This window comes from Heptranchias perlo, chromosome 32, assembly GCF_035084215.1.
Source record: "Heptranchias perlo isolate sHepPer1 chromosome 32, sHepPer1.hap1, whole genome shotgun sequence".
In the NCBI taxonomy this organism is placed as follows: domain Eukaryota; kingdom Metazoa; phylum Chordata; class Chondrichthyes; order Hexanchiformes; family Hexanchidae; genus Heptranchias; species Heptranchias perlo.
Window position 1 is genome coordinate 12,556,802 of NC_090356.1, and position 22,675 is coordinate 12,579,476.

The 22,675-nt window shown below is 44.5% G+C and overlaps 1 protein-coding gene across 6 annotated transcripts in view; it reads right to left on the minus strand.

Moving 5' to 3' along the window:
* casz1 (castor zinc finger 1) overlaps positions 1-22,675 on the minus strand; it is a 276,456-nt gene that overhangs the window by 9,586 nt on the left and 244,195 nt on the right. For 2 of the 6 annotated variants that reach the window (XM_067970381.1, XM_067970379.1), the window contains 9 exons: positions 22,497-22,560; positions 21,653-21,813; positions 20,375-20,497; positions 18,266-18,583; positions 16,072-16,270; positions 13,020-13,191; positions 10,530-10,678; positions 9,129-9,348; positions 7,965-8,219 (listed from right to left, as the gene is read on the minus strand). In XM_067970381.1, coding sequence (XP_067826482.1) covers positions 7,965-8,219; positions 9,129-9,348; positions 10,530-10,678; positions 13,020-13,191; positions 16,072-16,270; positions 18,266-18,583; positions 20,375-20,497; positions 21,653-21,813; positions 22,497-22,560 — 1,661 coding nt within the window. The remainder of the gene's footprint in view (positions 1-7,964; positions 8,220-9,128; positions 9,349-10,529; positions 10,679-13,019; positions 13,192-16,071; positions 16,271-18,265; positions 18,584-20,374; positions 20,498-21,652; positions 21,814-22,496; positions 22,561-22,675) is intronic. The other 4 variants (XM_067970382.1, XM_067970384.1, XM_067970380.1 and 1 more) reach the window with 3 other exon arrangements.

Sequence of the window (22,675 nt, forward strand, 5' to 3'; positions counted from 1 at the left end):
GTTTGTTTAGTCAATGGAGCCAGCTGTTAGCTTCGACAGGCATTGTTTAAAAAAAAAGAGAAAAAGAAGAAATGAGAACGTGTTGACGTCCCAAGAGTGCTGGAAATGTTGACAACACGCCCTCATTGTTACCTGACGGGGGCTGATGTCCCTAATGTTACAAGTGTCAACACCAGCTGTCAGCAACAAGGAATAGTGAGCATCAAACATAAACAAACAAAACTGTTCCACACTAGCTCTCGGTGAAGATTGTTAGGTGGCGGGCGGCTTCACGATGGAGCAACTAGAAAAGCTGTTGTTTACAGGCCGCGTTCCCAGGCCTGGTTGATACTCGAGCCCACTGTGATGAGTTTAGTACTCAGCAAAGCCACGACCAGCAACTGTCTGCTACACTACTGAGCTCAACCCTTCCCTGTAATGTAAAACGTACAGATATCGCACACATCTGACTATTAGACTGCCAGAAATAATTTAATTTCTTCATTCCTCATTTCCAGTTAAAGTAGGTCTTGATTATCACATTATGGAATGATACGGAACAGAACGAGGCCATTCAGCCCATCGTGCTTGCGTCCTTTGTCCATTTAGTCCCACTTCCCTGCTCTTTCCCCATAGCCCTGTAAATCTTTCCTTTCCAATTATATATTCGTCCCTTTTGAAAGTTACTATTGAATCTGCTTCCACCACCCTTTCTGGCAGTTATCTCAAGTAATTAATTAACGTATTTAAGAAAGAAGAAAGAACTTGCATTTATATAGCATCCTCAGGATGACCCAAAGTGCTTTGTAGCCAATGAAGTACTTTCGAAGTGTAATGTGGGAAAACCAATTTGCCCAAAGCAAGGTTCCACAAACAGCTATGAGATAAATGACCAGATAACCTGTTTTGGTGGTGTTGATTTAGATATAAATGTTGGCCAGGATAATGGGAGAACTCCTCTGCTTTTCTTTGTATAGTGCCATGGTATCTTCTACATCCACCTGAGTGGGACATAAGGCCTGAGGTGTCAGCCTAGATTATTTGCCCAAATCCTTGGAGTAGGGAGTACCGTTGACCTTCAGTGGTCATATTTAGGGGAGGGGCCAGGTGGATGTTGGAATCAAAAACTTTACCACTTTTATCACCCAGTGTCGGCACTGAGTAGTTCCAGGTTATTTATAGCACAGATGTGATGAAGAAGAAAGCTCTGTCTACCGAACCCCAATAATGGGGCCAAGATTTCTGTCTCTGCCGATTCTAGTGAGAAAGTAGCAATGAATAAAAGTGGTATAATGTAGTTAGAAAATGTTACTGGATCATAAATGCATGTTTAGTACTGATCTGAAAATACTTTATCCTCCAAAATGGACTAACCAGGGAGAGAGTACAAGGCCCATTGTTTGCTTGCTAAAGTCCAGTTAAAGTCATTATTGACAAACTCCTGCAGCATGTAGAGCTTCACAATCAAATCAAAAAGTGAAGCGGGTTTAGTGGGTTTAATGAAGGGGAAGATTTCAAAGTATCCGCACATCAGTGACAGAAGTGAATAATAACGGCAAGCCCATAAGATGGGGGTGGGGGGCGGGAGGGGAGGAATTCAACTGGTTCAAACAATAACCCCTAAAATGGCAAGAGTTTGAGTTCCAAAAAAGCAGCTGTTCCTGGTGCTAGCTCAGTTATACTGAGACCAAGCTACAATGTCCTGTTACAACCCCGGCACACATTGCTTTAGTGTTTGGTATATTGTTGCTATATTGATGGTGGAAAGCAATATATAATTTGTTCAAGCAGCTCTACACCATAATCAATCGGCACTTTAAGACTGCAAATGGATTGTGAAATCTGCAAAGTTGTGACTTTATGGAGGACGTTAGTTTGTGATTGACAGTTAGTTTCAAGCTTAGAATCTTTGATCTATTGTATCTGCACAACATGTGGGTTGAAAACAAACTCAAGAATTTTGCATCCAATTTGTACTTTCCAAAAACCCAGGACACGAGTGAAATCCATATTTAGTCCAATGTTCAGTGCGTACATTTTACAAATCTAATGAAATGGCTGACTTTGTTTTTAATTACTCTTCTGCAGGATTTCTTTCAGTTGCATATAATTTTAGCCAAAATATTGAACCTAGGTTCAAGTATGTTTATTAAATAATAAACATTCGTTTCCTTTGCAGTGACACTGAAGTCTGAATTTAGCAATATTTTGCACTATATTTAATTTCATTGTGGTGATGGCATAAGCTGCGAGCTTTGGGCTATTTTCCTACAATTTTGTTAGCAGGTTATAAATTACCATGAAAAAAGTACATTTCATCCACTTTTCAAGAAAAATTAAACTCCAGCTCAATGCATTAATCCTAATGCTACCCGCTTCCTGCACCAGCCAGTCTTTAACATGGCCTTTCTGTGTCAGATTGCCCATTTTAATGCCCGCTTAATGATTTGGTCCCATGCCCATGGGGAACTGGGCAGCTACTCACTTCAAACAGGACCCACACAGCCAACAGAAAGAGGAGACTCTCATCCCATCAGTCTGGGCTAGATTCAAACCCAGGTTACTGACTGAAACGACAGTGAATTAACCCACTGGATCATCCGCAGCCCCCCCTCCCCTCGCAATATTGTTAGGAATGGAGACTTCACAATACAGAAGAAAATATTTACAGGGCTGAGGAGAAAGAGCGGGGGACAAGTGGGCCTAATTGGACAGCTCTTTCAACGAGACGGCACAGGTACGATGGGCCGAATGGTCTCCCTTCTGTGCTGTAAGATCCTATGAATATATAGGAAAAGGGACGTTAAGTATCTACTGTGATAATGGGGGAATTTTAAATCCTCCTGGCCGGTGGAAACCAGGTGAGAGGACAGTTAAAATGGAGTGGGTGAAACACCCATTCTGTTCCTGCTAGGCTAGAATTTATATAAGTTTGATTTTTCAGGTGAATGAGGCACCCACCTGAGTCAAACGGGAGGCTCAGACATTTCTGCAAATCGGGGTTCTATTACGTCGAGGCGACCCGACTGTATCTTAAGCAGCACGTAAGTGGGGTGCCTGCAGCAGTCGCCCTGACAGCAGGAGTACTCCTCTGGGCCCTGCAAGGGAAGTGTAGACCTCCCCTGCCTGCAATCTCCCTCCCTGCTGCCCTGGAACCCCTGACCCGCTCAGTGACCCCGGGTCCAGCCGACAGCCTCCAGATCGCTCGACTTCACAAAACCTCCCGCTGACTTCCCGGCTGTTTTGATTAGGAAGTTAGTGAGGCCTGGAAGTTAAAATCGGCTGGGCTTCTATCGCTGATGCTCCCAGACGGACCTGCCACTCGCTAGGCCACTTTTACGCCCGGGAGTTAAAATTCCCCTCAATACAAATGGTTTAAAGTACATAGAAATTAAGATGGATTTAAACAAATTTTATCCATTAGTAAGTAGGAAGTTCCAGGTATCATTAATGAGCTGAGATTATTCCATGACACTATTTGAAGATCAAGGAGTTCTCCTGGTGTCCGACCAACATTCTTCACTACCAAAAAAACAGGTTAACTGGTTATTTATCTCGGTGTTTATGACATGTTGCTGCGTGCAAAATGGCTGCCATGTTCACTGATGGAACAACAACCACTGCACTTTCAAAGTAATTCATTGTATGTGAAGCACTTTGAGACAATTCTGAGAGCTGCAATAATATGTACTTGGCTCAGTTGGTAGCACGCCTACCTCTGACTCAGAATATTGTGGGTTCAAACCCCACATGAGGACATGGGTGCATAAAGTAGGCTGAAAATTTACTGCAATACTGTGAGAGTGCTGCATTGTCAGAGGTGCCATGCATTTGATAAACTGAGCCCCTATTTGCCCCCTTCTTATGGAAGTAAAAGATTCCATGGCACTGTTTGAAGTATAGGAGGCAGCTGTCCTGGTGCCCTACCCAACATTTTTCCTGAACAAACACCACCATCCAAGACAAAGTAGTCCACCACTCCCTCTACCACCAGCTGGAGTGTGTACTATCTACAGGATGCACTGCAGCAAGTTGCCAAGGCTTCTTCGGCAGCACCTCCCAAACCCGTGACCTCCACCACCCAAAAGGACAAAGGCAGATGCATGGAATCACCATAACCTCCAAGTTCCTCTCCAAGTCACACACCATCCCGACTTGGAAATATATCGCCGTTCCTTCATCGTTGCTGGGTCAAAATCCTGGAACTCCCTACCTAACAGCAGTGTGGGAGAACCTTCACCACACCGACTGCAGTGGTTCAAAAAGAAGGCTCATCACCACCTTCTCAAGGGGCAATTAGGGATGGGCAATAAATGCCGGCCTCGCCAGCGATGCCCATATCCCAAGAATTAAAAAAAACATAGATTATCTGATGATTCATCTCATTTGCTGTTTGCAAATTGGCTGCTGCAATTACCCACATAACAGTATGTCCAAAAAAATTGGTTGTAAGGCACTTTGGGATGTCCTGAGAGACATGATTAGACACGATATAAATACACGTTCTGCCTTTAAGAGTAGCATAAAATGATCATGACTCTCCCAATGTGGAGGAACAATGGGGGCTGTTTGCTCCAGTATTGAATGCTGTAAAATATTGCCCTGGGTTAAGGGAGTAATTGATTGTAGTACTGAACGCTACAGGTTACATCCATTGCCAAAGGGCAGATATTATGGTGATACTTTCAGAAAATTTTAATCATTTATGAAATGATAGCAAAGCTTGCATGCTTCCTCTGCCATAAACACAAATAATAATAACTCATTTCTCACATTTGCATAACATTTGCAAAAGCTTTCAATGCTTTTTGTATTTAACTATTATTGTGGCTATGTGTTAACTATACCGTGTAGGCAGCTAATTTTTACATTTTTGTCACGCACACCACAAAAGATTTCATTTATCACACTAGAGGTTCGGGTGTATACTGGTATTTTTCCTGTTGTAATGCTGGGTGTTTATACATATCCAGTAAATACACAGCATCTCACTAGAACTCATTCTCTTTTGGTTCCTGATGGTATTTTCTTTCTCCAACACGTTTCACCATTCTCCCTCTGCCCCTTTCCTCATCTCCTGAAGGTGTTGCCTGTTGCTAAGGAATGGCTCGAAGGACACTGGTACTTTGCTCCAGTGATCATTCTTCATGTAAGTGAGTGTTATCAGGATACGCGATCACGGCATCTTAGACAATCCTGATCCTGCAACTCGCCCAACATTCATACACTTTCCATTCGGGATGTAACAATCAGGGGTGGAAAGCGTGGTTAATTCCTCCGCTCCTTCGCCCAGGGGTACTTAGACGAACGGCAACCCCTCAACAGCTCCATCGGCCGAGGTTATTAACTCGGCCTAGAGTAGGAAACCAACCTGAGGCCTCTGGACGGCATCAACTGCATACTTATTGTTAACAGCTGGGCACTTTAGAACTGTACAGAGAAATCCAGCTGAAAATGGGGAAACCCCCCAGAATCAGTTCTCTACAAAAGTACTTATGATTTGGCTACATCTCACACATAGAGGAAATCTGTCCCTCACATCCATAAACCTGCACTTTGCAGTAAAGGACATTGGATAATGATCATGGGGAGGCAGTGCGGGGAACTACCCTCTGTTCTTTATTTGTAGCAATCACATACTTTATATTCCCCCTAACTATAGGAGCCCTGACTGATTTTTTTTCTTTACCTAATCCGGGTAACCTTGTACCCGACGCCCCCTCCAGATGAGACCGGGGATCACGTTTGGGGCCTTTAACCCTGTATCACACCAGGACCCCTGCTTTTGCCCAATGAGCCATCAGAGCACAATCACTGTGTCTATTTGACTGAGTGAGGAAACTGCCCTTCAGATATATTGGGTGTCAGATGGACAATCTGGGTTGTAATCATGAATACTCTTTCTGTGGACGTGTGTTGTTGCTGTAGTGTTGTGTTCTGTTGCTGTGGACTAGTCTAGTGTTTCTCACATTAATGTATGAGGTAACCCACATACTTTAGTTCGTGTGAGAGGTTTCATTTATCATTTCCTCCTAAATTACGTGTAAAAGGCCTCCTGAACATTCGAATGAAAAATGTTGGCCTTTACCTCAATTGTGTCCATCATTTCATAAAGATCACAAAGTTAAGCAGAGATGAAAGGGCCCATTTTTGCCATCCAGCTCATCTTGCCATAGAAACCTACAATCACAATACAGGAACAGGAGTAGGTGATTCAGACCATCTCGCTTGCTCTGCTCTACTCTTGTTAGCACTAATTGCCTCTTGACTGACTCCAGAGGTTTTGCCTCCATTACTCTACCTGATAAACCATTCCAAATATTAACGTACAAAGAACTGCTACCTTGCCAGGCAAATCGGCCCGAAATTCCCTCTGGCAATGTGTGGGGCAAGACGTCCACCTGTCACTCTGAAACCCTGAGGACGGGGTCACTGGCATAAAATGGGCAGGCGTCTGTGCCATTTACAGTGCTCCATGGGAATTTCAGAGCAACATCTACCCGCTCCGTCAGGGACAGGCGTTCCGGTCAAAGATTGGGGAATTTTTCTTTTCAACAAATGATCTATTTTGCAGTAGCTCCGTTGCCAATGGCCATCGATTGCTCTGCCATTAGGAACTGGCATTGTGGGCCCCACTCCCTACAGGACTTTATCCTGGTACACATGCATCATGTAGGCTTATTTTTGCATTGGGAGCCAAAGGAGGTGGAACTGGTGGGATTTCTAGCCTCTTAATTTGACGTTAAAATGGAAGGAGGGGTCGTGGACACATGAACTGCCTGAACCCCTCGACCGGCAAGATTTTTACCCCGTTAAAATATATCTGGATCAATCCCAAAATATGCCTGGCTCACAACTGCCCAGGAATTTCAAACCCATGAGTATAAGTTTAAAATCTCAGACCTGGTGTGGTGTTGTTTACGTGCTGCAAGTACTGAAAGTAAGAGATGTAGAGAAATGACGGTGATCGGAGAGATTTTTGAGCGTCTTCAGCATCTAAAAGTTTTTCTCTTCCTCCCGGACAAGAAAACAAGAAACTCGAGCTTTGTATGGAAAAGTTCAGAAAGTCTCAATGGGGTAGATCTTGACTTTATGCGATAGTGTAAAACGGTCAATCAGCACTCCTCTCCCCCATCCTTCCCCCGCCTCTGACGTATCTTCCAATGGCTCAGCCTTCAGCTTTACTCTCTAGAACTCCCTCTCCAAAATCCTTTGCCTCTCTTCCTTCCTCTCCACCTTTAAAAGCCTTCTCAAAATATATCCAACCAAGCTTTTAGTCTTCCTCTCCAAACCCTCCTGTGAAGGCTTGGCACCTGCTCTTCTTCTACTCTATGAAGCACCTTGGGGCACTTTCCTATGTTCAAGACTCTATATAAATGCAGGTTATTGATGCTGAAGTAACTATCTGAAGACTGGGGCCAACAGATAACTATTAAGGTTAGGACTAGTTGGGATTCAGATAAATGTTTCCACAGTGCTGTACACATGACCAGTTGGTACATTAGGTATTTTATACAGAGCAACAGATCTGACCATAACCCCACATTATAACTCAGTGTAACACCAGTCTTATAAGCCCCACATTGTTTGCAGCTCTCTATGAAAATCCAGCCAGAAATCTTTCAAGGTGTTGCTCAGAAATCCTGATTCAATTGTTTACTTCAGTAAACCAGGACTTCCAGTTCAACCTTTTCAATAGGCCCTGAAACTGAATGCCACTCTTTTGTGGCTATGTTACAACTAGGGGTTACTGCCCGCAACAGATTGGGTTGTGCCAGACCAGCATTAGTATTACTGGCCCTTTCACTACCAAAGACCTTTTCACTATCCCGATGGATTTGGCCACACGTCGGCCAGTGAGAGACGACTTCATTTTTTGGTAGCCCTAAGCAATGATCAAAAACACATTTCGATTACATTTACCATGAACGACGGGCCCCTTTCGGTCGTTTATCCTTAAGTGGTTAAACCTTGTTTGTGAGTACCTGCGGCATCCTGTACTATTGGGACATCACTTTTAATCGGAGTGGGAGCAGCAATGATCGGACTGAGACCGGGCGTGCTGGTCGGTATGACAACATTCCTGGCGGTTGAGAGAGTCGAGCTGAGTAGTGAGTATGAGAGACAGGATGGAGAGAGGAGGTATGGTAGTGAAGGAGGGGTAGATCTGAGCAGGGCTTGTGGGAAGGATGGAGATGGTGCATTGTGCGTAGCATCAGCAGCAGTAGCAACCGGGCAGCCTAAAAGAATATTCAGAGAAGCAGAAAGAAAAAAACAAAACAAAACTGAAATGAAAATCACAGCCAAGCACAACAGTGAAAAAGATGAAAATGGAGAAGCAGTAAAAACTATCAACTTAAACCAATAACAGTAAGAATAATGCAAGTTATACAGCTGATGTGGTTTGTGTGCACCTGCTGCCAATTATATTTCTGCGTTCTTTTGGGATCTTAATGTATTAAAATATACAGATCTTTCTTTCATAATGGCCCTTTAAATTTCTCTTTCACGTTAGTTGCAGAAATACTGAGAGGGTTCATTGTCACTAACAGACTACCAAAAGGAGACATATCCTTGGCTAAGCTACATCTCAGACATCCATTCCCTCATTCATTCCGTAACTTCCGGTGTCGTCCAGATGTTAATATCTGTATCCATGTCTCGGAAGGACCTCGATTTACTGTTTACTCATTTTTGTTCGGCAAGGGTAATTCAGGGTTACGGAATCAAGGCAGGTAGATGGAGTTAAGATACAGATCTTAATTGATCTAATTGAATGGCTGAACAGGCACGAGGGGCTGAATGGCCTACTCCTGTTCCTATGATCCTATGTTCCTACTGACTGGCTTCTGGTGCCAGTAAATTCTCGGAACTCTTGGATCACGGACACCAGATGATCGTCATCCATTGCAGACCCCAAAAACAAACGAATCGGTGAACTCAACCTGGGTTCAGTGGTTCCATTATGTTAATGTATCCATCTATTTACCTGTCTTATTTATCTGAATTCTTATCCGCAATGCTGTATGATTGTCCTGAAAACATACTATATATACCGATTAAAAGATCTCGCGATACAAGTTGGGGTAAGTGACCGGTCTATTTCGATATTACATTACAGAGAGCACACAGAAAGCTCGACACCTCACCTGCTGCACTACTTTCATTTCCAACGGGCGTGCTGGTACAGCTTCGGTCTGGCACTGATGACTCAGAAGATAGGCCTGCGGGACTGGTGCCCGCTGGGTAGTCCAGGTACTCATCTGTTTCTGTGTCCATCAAGTTAAGTGTCGAAGTCATAGCCGAGGAGCCGGTAGCAGCAGCCATGTTTCCTATGGCGTCGTCATTCCTGGGACCCTGTGAAGAAAACTGCAGTCAAGAAGGCAAAAGGTCAAAGGCGGCAGGACACGAGCAACTTCAAGAGTGAGGCGAGGGCTGGGGATGTCCTCGGAGCTGGTCCCACTCTGCAGTAACTTCGCTGGAAGTGCAGTGGGAACCCTGTTCATGTGCTCCAAGGAGATTCCCAGGCATGGTCATTCGGCCCATCATCCCTCAGTACTCTAACTCTCCCATTATAACATCCAGCTGCATGTCAATGCCCCTAATGTTTTTTGCCTCTGCAATCTTGCCTGGCAGATCATTCATTATGATCAAAGACACAACTCAAAACGTTTACCATGAATAACGGAGCCTTTGGTAGTTTCACTTGATCATCATTCATCATTCTGTGAGTAAAGTAATTCTTCCCAATATCTATTTTGAAACTATTTTTCACTAATTCAAATTTATATCCCCTGGTCCTACTTTCTTGGCTCTATTTGAAGTAATCCTCCGGGTTTCCCCTATTTGTACCATTTAATATCTTGTTTACCTCATTGAGGTATCTCTTTCACTGCCTTCTTTTTTAGGCTGGCAAGCTTCAGATTCTCTAACTTTTTTTTGGTGCGATGGACGCATTTGAACATGACGCTCTAAATATGGCCTGACCCGTGCATTGTAGATCTCCACCATAACCTCTGGAGACTGGTACTCCACTGCTCTAGCTCCATTACTCCAGCACATAGTCCTGACATTGAAGGGAGTGATAATCTGCCAGTGCTGGCATTATCCCAGTCCGCTATGGCACATGTTGCGTCAGAAACCTTGGCATTGCCAAGAACTGGAACTCAGGGTGCGAGGGAAGGGCTGCCGGCTACACTTGGACAAAACAGTGGCAGTATAACTCCATTCTTTGAGCAAAGCTTAAAGAAGTTGGGCTTTTTTCCCCTTCGGAGAAGAGGAGATTTTGAGACAACAAACTGATTGTGATGAGAATTGTTTACTATAGGTGTAGAGTTCAAGGGACGCAAATCGACAGTAATAAGAGCAATCAGGTGGGGTCTTTTTAGGGTTTTGTTGGTATAGGGCTAAGGGAGCTTTACTCTGCATCTAACCATTCACAAAAGAGAAAGGAACAGGTTTTGAATTGTGAGCTTCAGGATTTTTTAAAAAGAATACTCCAAGTGGGGGAGGGAGGGAGGGAGGGAGGATTCTAATTGTACAAAAGTTACCTGAGAGGGAATCTTGTCAAAATTTTTACCCAGCATCCTCCTCATGTGCTTGCGGGAATGTGACGTCATCTGGTGCTTGAGCAGGAAGGAAAATTGACATCCGTCTCGAATGCAGTGAAAGTGGCTGTTTACCTGATTGTACTTACAGCCTACGGACAGCAGAGAAAAAGGAAGGAGAAAAAGTAAATAAATAAGTAATACAAAACTTTGTTGGACAATATCTCAGAGTGGAAACAGTATCGGGATGGGCAGGTACCGACTCGCCTATTGCCATGGAAACCTGCCAACGAAACAACGATGTGTCATCACATTGCTTTGTTCGATGTGCCTATTACATTAAACAGGCAGAGTTGAGTAAATAACAGTAACTGCAGAATATTAGGCCTCTGCAAACTGATATCCAGGTAACACTGAGGGTCTGTTTACAGCAGTTGTCATAGATACCATGACCTACTTATCATTGAGCTATATACCTTACAGTGGGAAGAATCTTGGTGTTTACGGGAACATGCTGTGGAATTGTAGACGATAAATTGACATTCTTTTTCAAAAACAAATCTTTTCTGTGGTCTATTATGCAGGTAATAATTGTATTTGTCACTCTCTCCCCTAGTTTTCAACATTTGTTTTTATGCCCTTTGACAATTTTCTTTCTACTGCATTATGAACTAATCGGATAAATGATTTTTGTTGGGTGGAAACAGTTCCTATTTTTCAATCAAACCCAGCTTGTTAAAGCTGTGGTAAATCAGCAGTCAGCTTTGTAATTGGCCTTGAGTTTAATTAATAAGATACTGAATTTAGCACCAGCATATTCATAAAGGTATTATAAACAGTAATCATATTGTAGCTGGTATGGAAACGGCTTGTGTTTTAATCAAACTTAGCTGGTTGTGGCTGTGAGCTACAATATAGCAGGCATTTCCTTTTTTATTGGTATTAAGCTGCTCTGAAAAGGAAAATTAGCTGTAAGGATATTTCTGTCTTTGTACCACTCCAGTATATTCCCCCTGTAAAAATAAATGAATATAGATTCTCCCCCCCACATTTTCTCTGTTTCTCTTCCTAAGCCCAGGCCACAGGCTCCGTCAGGCCTCGGGGATACAGCCTGAGCCCAGGTCACAGGCTCTGTCGGGTCTTGGGGATACAGCCTCAGCCCAGGTCACAGGCTCCCTCAGGACTTGGGGATACAGCCTGAGCCCAGGCCACAGGCTCCGTCAGGCCTCGGGGATACAGCCTGAGCCCAGGCCACAGGCTCTGTCGGGTCTTGGGGATACAGCCTGAGCCCGGGCCACAGGCTCCCTGAGGACTCGGGGATACAGCCTGAGCCCAGGCCACAGGCTCCGTCAGGACTCGGTGATACAGCCTGAGCCCAGGCCACAGGCTCAGTCAGGCCTCATGGATACAGCCTGAGCCCAGGCCACAGGCTCCGTCAGGCCTCATGGATACAGCTTTACTTTTCTTCCTTCAGAAAATGAACCAGTCAGAGAATGTTACTGCCCAGAGTTGAAGGTTGTCAGTCAGTCCATGAGCACAATAACACTGACTCAATAAACCAAATTTTAGCACACGAACAAAATGGGAGCCAATTGTCCCGCTCAGGCTCTGATGACCTTTGACATCAGAAGTATTCTGTGGCTTACTGGACTGGAGGAATGTTCCTCATGGGGAAATCCTGAGGGATGTTTGACCTCGATGGCCATTCCATCCAGCAACCCGTCATAATATACCACATACCATGCCAATTGTCGTTTTGTGTGTCAGCCAGTACTTGGGAAATGGGGTAGCAGCCAGAGTTCTAAAAGGAGCATGTTAGTGGTTCCTGGGTCAATTGCTAAAATGCTTTTAGGGCGAAAATGTCCTCGGTGCTATCTATAGCAAAATTCTAATCATGCTTATAAAGAACACGTTGACAATTGAGCTGCAAATGGTTTCCCCCTTACTCTTTAATCAACTATACGCTGCCCGTATCCTAACTTGCACCAAGTCCCATTCACTCATCATCCCTGTGCTTGCTGATCTACAGTGGCTCCTGGTCCGGCAACGCCTCAATTTTAAAATGTTCATCCTTGTTTTCAAATCCCTCCATGGCCTCATCCCTCTCCATCTCTGTAACCTCCACCAGCCCTACAACCTCTGAGATCTCTGCGCTCCTCCAATTCTGGCCTCTTGCACATCCCTGATTCCCTTCGCTCCAGAATTGGCGGCCGTGCCTTCAGCTGCCTAGGCCTAAGCTCTGGAATTCCCTCCCTAAACTTCTCTGCCTCTCTCTCCCTCCTCCTTTGAGTTGCTTCTTTAAAAGCTCTTTGGCCAAGCTTTTGGTCACCTGTCCTAATATCTCCTCATGTAGCTCAGTGTCAAATTTTGTTTGCTAACGCTCCTGTGAAGCGCCTTGGGACTTTTTACTAAGTTGAAGGCGCTATATAATTGCAACTTGTTGTTGTTGAACAAGTCTTTTTGATAACAATGCTCGCCTATTTTTTTTTTTACCTAGCCTGCCACATTGTTCCCGTTTGGTGAAGTACTTGAATCCGTTAGCAGCTCGGCGCTCCGCCTTCTCGTGCTTTTTGATGTGCCAGGGGAGCTTTGTAGTGATGTTAGTCACAAAGTTACAGGATGGTCGTAAACAGTGGTAGTGTCCCCTCATCCGGAACTCACATTGCTGTAATGGAATAAAAGGTTGTTATAAAATCGGAATACGCTTTGGATATTATTTTAACGTGCGAGTGCATTCCCCATAACTAAACTCCTCTTCTCTCTGCGTTCCATTCAGTTCAGCAGCTGTAGACGGGAAGTTCCCATTGCAACTACTGGGAAAGAGTGACCAACCTTGGCCTAAGCGTTTGGCGTGGTTTGCACATTGAACTGGGAGCCTGATCCATATCAGTGTTACATATATTTCCTCATAGAGATGACTATCGAGATGGGGCAATGTGGTGACACAGCTGGTTAAAACTCCATGTACTGACAGGGCACAGTTCAAGTCCAAAATTATCCATAAGGGGGTATTAAAGAATGATGACAAGAGTCAAAGACAAGAAAAGGTAATTCGACCCATCTAACGCCCATTCCTCTGATATCCAAACTCATCACTCGGCTCATCTAATCCCTATCTTTCTAATAACCAAACTCTTATGGCCTGGCATCCAACTGTATTTCAAATGGCCTTAATGTCTTTGACCCCATTACATTGTCTGCTGGTTATTTAGAAGATCCAGCCAGCTGGATGTGTCATCCCATGTTAGCAACAGCCCTTAGTTTAACACGTTGAAAACTATCCTTGATATTCTTCCGCTCTGCTATTATAATGGGTTGGAAATTGATTGGGAGGTAGCAGTCAGAGAGTAGGGGTAAAGGGAACGTACTCTGATTGGTGGGGTGTGACAGATGATGTTCCCCAGGGATCTGTATTGGGGCCTCAACTTTTCTCCATATTTATCAATGACTTGGATGAAGGAACAGAGAGTTGTACATCCAAGTTTGCGGATGACACTAATTTAGGTGGCACAGTAAGGTGTGCAGATGGTAGCAGGAACTACAAAGGGACAGAGACAGAGTAAGTAAATGGGCAAAACTGTGGCAAATTGAGTGAGGTCATCCACTTCAAATCCAAGAAAGACAAATTGGAATATTTTCTTGATGGTGAGAAACTAGGAACTGTAGAGGATCAAAGAGATTTAGGTGCCCATGTACACAAATCACTAAGAGCTAGTGGATAGGAACAAAAAGTAATCATAAAGGCCAATAGAATGTTGGCTTTTATCTCAAGAGGGCTGGAATACAATGGGGAGGAAGTTATGCTTCAGTTATCCAGAGCCTTGGTCAGACCCCATCTGGAGTATCGCATTCAGTTCTGGGCACCACACCTTAGGGAGGATCTACTGGGCACTGAGGGGGTGTAGTGCAGATTCACCAAAATGATGCCGGGGCTTTAAGGGTTAAACTATAAAGACAGGTTGCATAAACTTGGCTTGTATTCCATTGAGTTTAGAAGGTTGATGGTGATCTAATTGAGGTGCTTAAAATGACAAAAGGATTCAATAGGGTTGATATGGAGAAACTACTTCCTCTGGTGGGGGAATCCAGAACAAGGGGACACAATCTTAAAATTAGAGCCAGGCCATTCAGGATTGAAATCAGGAAGCATTTTTTCCACACAAAGTGTAGTGGAAATCTGGAACTCTCTCCCCCAAAAGGCTGTGGATGCTGCAGGCCAGTTGAAATTTTCAAGACTAAGATTGATAGATTTTTGTTAGGAAAGGGTATTAAAGGATGGGGATTAAAGGCGGGTAAATGGAGTTAAGGTACAGATCAACCATGATCTAACTGAATGGGGGAACAGGGGCTGAATTGCCTCTTCCTCTTCCTATAATTTATGATTAACTGCTCTTATCTCCTATGGCTTTGTTAGAAATTTACAAATTGTGTTGGTTTCCATGACTTCCGATGGAATCATTGCAACCAACTTTGAATATAGATTTGAATGCCTTCAAACTAGAAACAAAGCTTGCATTGGAAATTGCGTAACTTTCTTTGACATGTTGTATATTATCTCCTGACTATTCTTTGATTGCCAACTGTAACATTCCGATGTGGCAGGTATGGTAATGAGCTGCTGCCAACTGGACATGTTCAAAGGCCATTTGAAGCACTTGAGATGCTGCCCCAGCTGAGCTCAGCTAAGCAGGCTCGGACTAGGTGTGAACCTGGGACTTACCAGGTGGTGCCTCTACCCCTTCAGTGAATTAGTCAGCCTGCTTAGGGATCCTGCTGATTGTTGAAGCTTATTGTGCTGCCATCTTTAAACTCTCTCCAGCCTATCCTTAATCTAAATATCACCAATAGCTATTCCCCTTAGCGCGCATCCCATTTATAGCACAGCTGGAAATAGCAAACGATTCTAGCTGTTTCAATTCAAGACGAACTGCAGGAATCTTTTAACTCCAGTCGTTAATCTGGAATAAAATCTTACACCAGCTGATAGGAATTCCAACAGGCTCTGAGGGAAATAGATTAAAACTAAAAAGACTCCGATGGATTTGTGCTAATCACGCTGGACAGAAATGAGGGCAGAAATTGTGAGGCTCTGCTGGGGGCATGCAGCGTGGAGCCTCGCTAGATTTGAGTGCAGGATGCGGAATTGGGGCTACTCTGTTGTAGCCCTATCTCCGATCCATGCGTGTGTCTGTGCCAGCAGCAAGGACTCACAATGTCTGCCTGATATTGCTCTTGTGTAGTGTAAATGGTTGGAAGGTCAGTTGGTTTCAATGCAGTTAAAATGGAATCCAATCCATGGAACTAATAGCGTATAGGTTTTATCCAGAGGTCAGTATGCTTTACACAGTCATCCAGAATTGGAAATATCAAAACGTTTAGTCTAGAATGTTTTAACACCTTCAGTACGCCAATTCTGCCTCTAGAGACCGCTAGTGAGGAGATCCCACTCCAAAGGAATTTACAACTCGTGGTCTTAATGGTGAGTATCATCAGAGTGGATCCTACACAATGGGCTGCGGAGAGGACTACTTTACTGTCTGCTTACCTGATTGGGACAGAGGCACTGCAAAGAGTAATAGGAGAACTGGTCGCGCACGTTGACTAGGTTGTTGTTGGGATTGATGTGGTCTAGACAATGGGATTCAGCCTTCCCAGACGTTTTACAGACATACTTGCAGTTTCCAAACAGACAGTGGAAGTGGAACTTGTTAGCGTATTTACAATCGGTCGCCAGACAGGGATCGCTAAAGGGAGTAAAAACACGGTTAGTGCATGGGGACAGCGACTGAAATAGGAATTAAAAGAACATGCACCAATCCTGAAACAGCGTTGGTGTCTGGCCAATTAGAGTGTGCCTGACGTAAGGAAGTGTGAGCCAGCTGAGTGCCAGAACCTCAGCTTGGATAACCCACTCTTTAGCCTAACCGGAAGCAGACATCTTGCTTCTGAACCAGAGAACATCATCTTAAGATCACACGTGTGTGGTTGTGTCCATGAAAGGATGGTCACACTGTGAAAGGAGCACACTTTAATATGTGTGTGTGTGTGGAGTTTGTGAGGGATGAAGCTTTGGATTTGTTTTTTTCTCAGCATTGATTCCATGCTTCTCCCCGTCCAGAAGATGTGCTCTTTATTTAGTGGCCTTTGCTGCAAGTTGCAGTTTCTGACCTGATAAACCACTGCAAATCTGCTAAAACCAGGGTCGAGAGTCACAATGGACTAGCACAAGGGAAGCCAACAGAGGACATCTTAAACCACAGGATGAAGTGCTCATTTACACAGGTGCTCTGAGCCCCAAGATTCTTTTATTGCCTTTAAACCCCTCCTAGCTGTGTATTTTATATATCATAATACATACAGTTTTGATGTATTTAATGGCAGTTGTAAATTCATTGTGACAATCCAACATTCACAGCTGCCTCACATCCTTGTGAAATGACATTGATGAATGCACAGTATAAACTTTCATGGTGTAAAAAGTTCACGATATCAATCACGTAACTGCAGTGAGATAATGGATAACTAGTATGTTATACAGACAATAATAGATACCTGAAAATAGATTACATGGCTAATTCAGTCAAAGGGTTTAGATGGTGTCATGAAGCACAGATTCTCATTTTACAAGCTCCTGAGGTTGGATCACTGCTTTAAGTTCGCTTACAGCTATCGATCATTTGTGACATAGAGTAGACAGAGAACTTTTTAGTTCAAATAGTTGAAGGAGCCTATTTTTTTTATATCAAGGTTTTATGGTGCCGTTTGAATTTGAAATCCTGAAATAAATCAGTAAAAGTTTAGCTCCTGTTCATTATTCCAGTGACCTCTGCTGAAAGTGTGAGCACAGGGTCAGGCTGATGTCCATGTCGTCTTTACATCAACATGACTGAAGAAATTTGGGGCCTGGTTTTTTTAGGTAGCATTTGAAGTAAGTGAGAGAGGTAACTTTGTGGGAACCTCTATCTGGTCAGGTTTTGTACTGACAGTGGCTGTCAACTGTTACTGAATCGCAATGACATTTATGGAAAAGAATTCAGATGTCATTACTGCCGGTTGATCGGGAAATAACCTGCTGTTGATTAATGGGGAATTCTTTGTTATAAAACCATATTCCATGTGTGGGAACTGTCACTTAGTCCACACCCCGGAATGAAGGGACCTTTCCTCTGGGGCACTTGCACTGCTGTTTCTTTTTTCACTAAAGAGAGCATGTTTTCTAACTCGCTCACACCTGGATTTTTAGTTCTCATTTCGAGCTGGTCGGCCCTCCATCAGCACTCGTGCTGTTAGTTCCAGCAGCTTATCTGTGGTGTGATGCAGTTTAGGCCTATTGTAACCCATAGCTTTGGTCTAAGCTAAAGGGAGCGACACAGCGTGGTGCAAAAATCCTTTACGTTGAGCAGTTAACATACTGCGTTACTAATACAGCAATTCAACAGAATACTCCAGGCGCAGACGAGGCAGAGAAAAGCACTGAGACTTGGGAAACACTGCAGAATGATCAAACAATTCTTGTAGGGTTTTCAAAACCATCCTAGATCATTTCTAACTTTCCCCGGAGGATCCTGTGTTCCACAAATCTACAGCAAGCTCCGCTGATTTGTTGGGAGAAGGTCTTCATAAGAAACTATCCTCAAGCTAATGTGTTGAGCATACTTGTGACTGTTTCAAATCATCTCCGTTTCACAAGCATGTGAGCAGCCAGGCCTTTTTGCATCTACACAATATTGCGTACTCACTTCTCTTGAAACTGGAGGAAGCCTGGTTTGACCTGGGGCTTGGCGTTCTCCAGGGACGTGGTCGCCAGGGAAGATGTCACCAGCGTAGATACGGGGATCTGTGGGATGGAAGCCGCCAGCTGTTTCCAGGCGAGCAGCGTCGGGGCGGAGGTGACAACAGCAGGGCTCGCTGCGGACACCTGCATGGCTGCAGCAGTAACCATGGCGATGGAAGGAAAGGCTGCAGCGCTGGGAGCTCTGTTCTCCATGGGAATCAGGTTTGAGAAGCAGGGCTCCGACTTCACTTTTACCACTCCGCCATCAGCCCTCAAGTGGAAACTACAGAAACCAGAAACATTCTGTCAGTCACACACCGCAGATTTAAAGAGACAGAGCCCCTTTGGGTAACGCAAAATACTTTCATCAGGTCCTAACAGATACATGGGAACATAACAGGTACAATGTCAGGCATGTAACAGATTGAAATATGTACTGGAAACACTGAAAATACAAGGAAGCAGGTAGCAATAAGGCATTTCACAGCTTTGTTTTAAACAAATATGAAAATTCTTCAAACTTGTAGCCTGGCAGTTACTGTCAGTGGACAGAGGTTTGATATGTTGTTATGACGATTCTCTGTCTGATATTTTAGCTGAGTGTTAGCCCGTTTCAAATAAATGGGTTACCTTCCGCACTAAATTGGAGAAAAATTATGTCAACATTTTAAACCTTCACCCACCGATATCGCCACAAGTAATTTTGAGGCTTAGATCTTAGTCAGCTATCAGGGTCCTGGACTAACGTAGGCCTCGTCTCATCAGAAACATAGGATTCTGATCCATTTTAATCGCAGATCCCTTAAAAAAAAACTGGCTGAGTTTTGATATTTGTTTTAAATCAAGCCTGTGCGACTTTCCCTTATCGAAGTCACGTCTTTTTTTGGGCCCTTTCAAGCCCTCTGCCTTTCCCCCTGTAAGAAGGGTCTGTTGACCCCACTGGGATCCGCACGCACTGCTGAACCCATCGGCTCAACTTCACTCCGAATGCAAATCCCACAGATTTCGTTAAGTTGCTAGCTCTTGATGTGATGTCATCAAAGTAATTGGACCTTGAATAACCTCTGCTTTTTTTTTAATCTGCATAAATTATTTAAATAATAAACTGATCTAAATTAGAATCATGCCTGGGTCAGAACAAGGTTATTTGGCACTTCATAAATATAAACAGCATCAATTTAAAGGGGCTGGGACATGTGGTGAAATGCACTGCAATATACTTTACCTTATTGATACACAAAAATATGACCAGTTAATAAAAATTCTGGGTACAGAAAAAGAATCAGGCACAGCCTTTAAAAGGACAGAAGACTCGTGCGGCCTGGGCCTTACATTTATTCTGTTTCTGGCCCTTTATTCACTGCACTGCGGGCAATGGAAGGAGACGTCATGTCAAATTATTGGTGCTGTGGCAGATTTATTTACCTCACAATTACTGAGAAATAGAAGTTTAAAATCTGATTGCAAAAAAAAAACACATCGAGGGAGAAATTGAGGCCCTTTTACCTCCTGAGAAATGGGCATTGTGAATGTCGTGTGGCGGCGTCCCGTGCCCAATCTCCCCCGGCAACCACCGACTTCCAAGTGTCCAGGGCGGCTGCCTGAAACAGGCGTTAAGCCCCTTGAATATGCTAATCAGGGACCTAACGCTCACTTTAGGATCCTGCTGCTAAATCAGGCATAAAGTTGGATCTGGCTCGTCCACACCCCCACCCCTGCGCCCCACCCACCCCCCCAATCCTGTTTGCCTCCCCCCCCACCCCCCCCCAGGGCTTTACTTATAGGCTGGCTCCGTGTCAGAGCTGGTTGACTATTCCAGGGTGTGCCGAGGCAGCTCGCCGATTATATGTAGATGAGGCCGAATTTTCAGTGAGCTTCGGGCCAACGGATTCGGGAGCACGTTCCAAGCGCGTCACCCACTTCAGATCAGACCAATTGCTCCCCCATTTTGTCACAACAGGGGTCTATTAAAATGATATTCTTTTCTATAATAAATACTGGGGTGTTTGATGGCCATCCAGTAATTAATTGGCCTGTTTGGTCACACTCATTTGGCCTGTTTGGTCACACTCACTTGGCGTGTTTGATGGCTCCGTCCAGGGTACTGAAGAGGGCGCCACAATCTTCTACCACACAATGGAAATGGGTTTTGTGCAAGAAATCACACTGGGTCTCACAGTAATCTTCTGTGGTAAACCTAAGAATGAGAGATGGTAAATTGTCAGGGAACAGGATCATATTTAGCACCAGCAAGAACTGTATGTTCTTTATTTTATTTCCCCCTCTACTCTCCTAAAGCTCCTGACATACTGGGATTCAGTTCTAAGAGTGCAGCCAGTACCTCAACTCAGTGGCTATTCTTCATGTGTGAGCCTGGACTATGGGAGCATCACAACCGAACCCAATCTTGCCTCGCCTAGCGCACGTACGTGCTAGCGCACACATACGAAGGCCTAGAGATTTGTTTAGGCCAGTTTTCAGGTGGTAAATGGGCGCAGGGAACGACTGTTGCGCCCAGGGTAGCCAACCCTCCTGTATTGTCCGTGGGTTTCCAGGAATAGGACGAATCTCCTGGGTACGGATGTTAGCAGCCCGGGAGAAGCTCCTTTTAAATTTCTCACCGTAGCAATGCCCCCTCCTTCCCCTCCCCCTCGTTCTAGTCGGTCACCAGCTGCTACCGTAGAGAGGCTAGTCACAGTCGTTAGGCCCCTCATTTACATATGTAAGGTGCTTAACGCATGTTTTAGGTGCCCATCACGGATGCCTGTAAAAAAGCCAGACCCAATTTCGGGTTGGACATTATTCAGGCGTCCTTGGGATGCAGGACGTTGGTTCCTGAGATTGGGGCTCGTTGTGCCCATTTTGCGCCTGCAAAATAGGCCCGAGGTCCAATTACAAACACAACAACAACTTGCATTTATATAGCGCCTTTAACGTAATAAAACGTCCCAAGGTGCTTCACAGGAGTGATTTTCATACAAAATTTGACACCGAGCCACATAAGGAGATATTACGACAGGTGGTCAAAGAGGTAGGTTTTAAGGAGCATCTTAAAGGAGGAGAGAGAGGTGGAGAGGAGGAGAGGTTTAGGGAGGGTATGCCACACACATACACTTTTTCCAGCAGGAGTCACTGGACAGCAATCGGGACCTGGAAGCATGACTGATTCCCTCCAGTTCTAATGTCTGTACTACCACCCTGACTGAGACCACCGAACTCAGCACAGACCAGCAATCGGACCTGGGGCTTTATTAGCCCGTGTGCCTCAGTACCATTCCAAGCGGTGCACTCACCCACCGAGCCAATGCGGAAGCTAGAAATGTTAAAAGTGAAACCGTTTCTTGTTTTCTACCTGCGCAGGTATTTTTCCCAGAATTCAGTGCGTTTCTCCTGTCTCTGCGTTGTCATCACTTTGCTCATGTAGTAAGCCTTGTCTGCATCAGCTGACTGTCCGCAGTCTGGTTCCGTCTTGAGATTCAGTAAAGTGCCCAGTCCACTGCTGGCATGGGACACCTAGTGACAAAAGCACAAGTACTCACAATAAACAGGCAAGGCTGTACCTGGAGCTGCATCAATATCCCAGCGTGAGATTTGTGTAATAGTAAGTCTTTTGTTGGGATTCATCTATCTCCCCCCACCCCCTTCCCAAAATGGAGCACCCTACACTTCGTCGTGAGCCTGGTGAAGAATTGGTGAGACAGCCCCCTTCTCTCCCCTCCCCTCACTTAGCTGAGGCGGCTAACCTGGTGATGAGGACACAGAGCACAGAACTTCCTGACTTGGGCCCCATTCCACTTGGCTGCGATTTCTCAAGAGGAATATGCTGAACATTTACAAGGGCTTGAAGCTGATTTCACCCATGAAATCAAAAGAAAAGGACCTCAAAATACGACGACAAGCAACCAAAATGTAGCTCTTTCTGAGTATTCTGGAGCTCTGAAGTGTGGTGTTAAATGTGGCACTATAACCCACTCCGTGGCACAATCTCGCAGCATATTCCACTCCATTTAATTACATTAATTTATCTGTGGATGGCGGGTTGAAGTGTGCTCTGCATGATCGATTGCTTTAAAATGTGAATGCTTTTGACACCACAGACTTTGAGACTGGCGTCGAAATAACTGAAAACAAACAGGAACAACCTCTGCATCCTGTTTAATTTGCCTCTAGCTGAAAACCTGATGGGTGACTCTTACCTTATTGAGAAATGAGGATAACAGGGATGTGGTTCCTAATTCCACGTGCCCATTGGACTCGTTACTGCGGGAAAAGAAGAAGCTTTTAGTCCAGTAGCTCCATGGTTATTGCGTCTAGCTGATGGAATGAGGATATGTTAGGTACGGTTATCGCATTGTTTAAAGATCGAGATGCAGGG